The 3,726-nt window shown below is 41.9% G+C and overlaps 1 protein-coding gene across 1 annotated transcript; it reads right to left on the bottom strand.

The window, feature by feature from the left end:
• Positions 1–2,648: 2,648 nt before the first annotated feature.
• On the bottom strand, positions 2,649–3,467 carry LOC112000667 (uncharacterized). Its single transcript, XM_024032822.1, has one exon. The coding sequence runs from the start codon at positions 3,465–3,467 to the stop codon at positions 2,649–2,651; it is 819 nt and encodes a 272-aa protein (XP_023888590.1).
• Between the last annotated feature and the right edge of the window lie 259 nt (positions 3,468–3,726).

Raw genomic sequence — 3,726 nt, 5'->3', positions numbered from 1 at the left:
AGGGAGTGATTCTCTGAGAGCTCGCCACATAAAGTGCTTGATCTTACTAGAAGCCTGGATTTTCCACAGCCCTTGCCATATCGTTGCAGTAGCATCTGTGGAAGAAGTACTTGGGACATCCTGAGACCCTTCATTTTCCATTAATCTGTAAGCAGTCCGTACAGAGTACTCACCATTAGAAGTTGAGGGCCAGACAAGAGTATCGTTATCTTCCACTTCACTTACAATAGTTCTGACAATCATTGAGGCTTCCCACGGGTAGAACATGGTTTCAATAAGATCCACATCCCATACTTTAGAGTTTGGTAGAAATAAATTGCCGACTTTATTAATCTCTGCATCAACTCTCGGAGACACCACCTTTCCATATGCTAAGTCCAGAATCCATCTCTGGTCCCAAATATCAATCTCTTTCCCATCCCCAACCTGCCACACAACTCCTTTATGAATGACTTCCCGCGCTTGCAAAATGCTCTTCCACACATAAGAACACTTGGAATGGATGGGGGCATCTAGAATATTACCATGTGGAAAATATTTGGCACTAAAAACCTTGAACAAAAACGTATCTCTACGATGGAAAAGGCGCCAAACCTGCTTTGCCAGCATTGCATTATTGAACTTTTGGATGTCACGAAACCCCATTCCTCCCACCGATTTTGAGGCACACATAGTCTTCCAATTCACCTAATGGATCTTTTTATTTTCTCCTTGCCCCCACCAAAATTTGCGGATCATAGCTTCTATATCTTTGCATAGGCTTGTTGGCAATCAAAACACATTCATAGAATAAGTGGGGATGGATTGGATGACCGCCTTAATCATAATCTCTTTTCCAGCTTGTGAGAGGAGTTTCTCCTTCCACCCTTGCATCCTGGACCAAATCCTTTCTTTAATTTGAGTGAAGCTTGCTTTCTTGGACCTCCCAATGAAAGAGGGCAATCCCAAATATTTCTCATAATGTTGGATAGTAGGCACATGTAAGGAATTTTTAATAGCATCTTGGGATTGCTCACTTGTGTTCTTGCTAAAAAAGAGAGTAGTCTTCTCCTTGTTTACCACTTGGCCTGTTGCCTCCTCATTCGCCTTAATCATAATCTCTTTTCCAGCTTGTGAGAGGAGTTTCTCCTTCCACCCTTGCATCCTGGACCAAATCCTTTCTTTAATTTGAGTGAAGCTTGCTTTCTTGGACCTCCCAATGAAAGAGGGCAATCCCAAATATTTCTCATAATGTTGGATAGTAGGCACATGTAAGGAATTTTTAATAGCATCTTGGGATTGCTCACTTGTGTTCTTGCTAAAAAAGAGAGTAGTCTTCTCCTTGTTTACCACTTGGCCTGTTGCCTCCTCATAGTATGCAAGAATCTGTTGGATCTTCTCACACTCCTCCAAAGTGGATCTACAGAAAAGTAGACAATCATCTGCAAAGAATAGATGGGTGAGTTTTGGTTCATTCCTGCAAATAGAGAAACCATGAATATCCCCATTTTCCTTAGCTTGGTTTAGTAAAGCATTCAACCCCTCTGCACAGAAGAGAAAAAGGTAAGGTGATAGAGGGTCATCCTGCCTTAGTCCCCTTGTGGGAGTGATCAAACCCTTTGGTTCCCCATTAACCAAGATAGAATAAGTCACAGTGGAAATGCATTCCATAATCATAGCAACCCAAGACTCCTGAAACCCCATCTTTAGCATTATTTTTTCCAGGAAACTTCATTCCACCCTGTCATAGGCTTTGCTCATGTCCAATTTAAGTGCCATGAACCCTGTCCTCCCTGTACAATTAGTCTTCATATGGTGTAAAGACTCAAATGCAATAAGGACATTATCAGTAATAAGCCTATCAATTACAAAAGCACTCTGTGTCTCAGATATTATATCATTAAGAATAGGCTTAAGACGGTTCGCAATGACCTTACTTATAATCTTGTAAATAACATTACATAGACTAATAGGTCTAAATTCAGACACTTTTTCCGGGTTTTTAACTTTGGGAATAAGAGTGATGAAAGTATGGTTTATAGATTTAAGCAATGAACCAGAATTCAAGCATGAAAGAACAGCCTGGGAAATATCCATACCAATATCAGACCAATATGTATGATAGAATAGGGGAGGCATCCCATCTGGTCCTGGAGCCTTCAATGGAGCCATATCTTTGATTGCCTTCTCTACCTCACCCACTGTGTATGCTTGTGCTAACTTGGTTCTCATACTTTCTGTCACCACTTCTTGTACTCCATTCAATATCCGCTCCATATTCTGAGGATTTGATGAAGCAAACAACTTCTCATAGAAACCAACCAGCAAACCCGAAAAAATATGCTCATCATTTTGCCACACATCTTCCTCATCCCTCAGTCCTCTGATAAAATTCTTCCTCTTCATTTGAGTAGCAACCCCATGAAAAAATTTCGTATTCTTATCCCTATTCTCCAGCCATTGCACCCGTGATCTCTGTTGCCACATCTTCTCTTCCTTCTCTAATAACTGGTTCAGCTCTTTTCTGATAGTTTCTACTTCCAAATGATTCCCACATCTTACCGATTTCTCTTCAGCCAACCACAATCTCTCCCTTATCTCCTTTATCCTATTCTTAATATTCCCAAAAGATTCTCTACTCCACTTCTTCAATTTCATCTTACACTTCTTCATTTTGGTTGTAGCGGTAAACATAGGATTTCCCACCGTTCATATATGACTTCTTTACAACCTGGATCGGTCACCCACATAGATTCAAACCGAAATGGTTTCCTTCTCCACCTTTGCTTCTCCCTATCCCCATTCAAAGATAACAGAATCGGTCTATGGTTTGATGTGTAAAGGTGCTGAATCTTAGCCGTAGGGAAGCGAGAAACCCATTCATAGTTAGCTACAGCACGATCTAACCTCTCCCATATCATCTCTCCTCTTCTCCGCCCGTGCCAAGTGAAGTCTGGTCCTAAATAACCGAGGTCAACAAAGCCACAATGATCCAACACTTCCCTAAACATCTGCATTTGTGAGTGGGAACGAGGTGCACCACCTCTTTTATCACATACCTCCAAAAGCTCATTGAAATTACCAACACAACACCAAGGAAGCTTTGGTTTTGAGCTCAACATCCTCATCATGTCCCACCCCTCACTCCGACGACTATTATCAGGTTCTCCATAAAATCCCGTTAGTCTCCATGCACTCTCCAAACCACCATTTACTATAGCATCAATATGATATTTTGAAAAACTATCCACCCACACCCTATCTCTTCCTTTCCACATAAGAGCTAGTCCACCACCCCATCCATCACTAGGGACAGTAAACAAACCATCAAAATCTAACTTATTCTTAAATCTCTCCATCTGTGACTTGCTTGACCATGTTTCCGAAAGAAACACAATCATGGGATCTTGAGCTTGTATAATATCACCAACCTCTCTTTCTGCCCGGCGGTTCCCAAGCCCCCAGCAGTTCCACACCAAGAGATTCATTGCATCCGGCGGGGCTGGGAACCAGCCTCCACCGATATCTCATTTTCTGTCATGACTCTCTTCTTTTTGCAGCTCACTGCATGGTCCTCTTCCTCTAAGGACTCACATAAATTTCTTTTCAGCGACATGGGCTCATTTATCATCCCACAACTCCCTTTGTTAATTATTCTTTGGGCCCATCTTGTGCCTTCACTCCCCTCGCGCCCCTCCTGATCATTTTTGGAAGTAAAAGGCCCATCAAAAGCAACTTGTTGGCTCG

This window comes from Quercus suber, unplaced genomic scaffold (genome assembly GCF_002906115.3).
Source record: "Quercus suber isolate HL8 unplaced genomic scaffold, Cork oak 2.0 scaffold_123A, whole genome shotgun sequence".
In the NCBI taxonomy this organism is placed as follows: Eukaryota; Viridiplantae; Streptophyta; class Magnoliopsida; order Fagales; family Fagaceae; genus Quercus; species Quercus suber.
This window is presented reverse-complemented; position numbering and strand designations above follow the sequence as displayed.

Excerpts from the sequence above, each read along its gene's own strand:
- LOC112000667 (XM_024032822.1), bottom strand. The coding sequence starts at position 3,467 with ATGAATCTCTTGGTGTGGAACTGCTGGGGGCTTGGGAACCGCCGGGCA.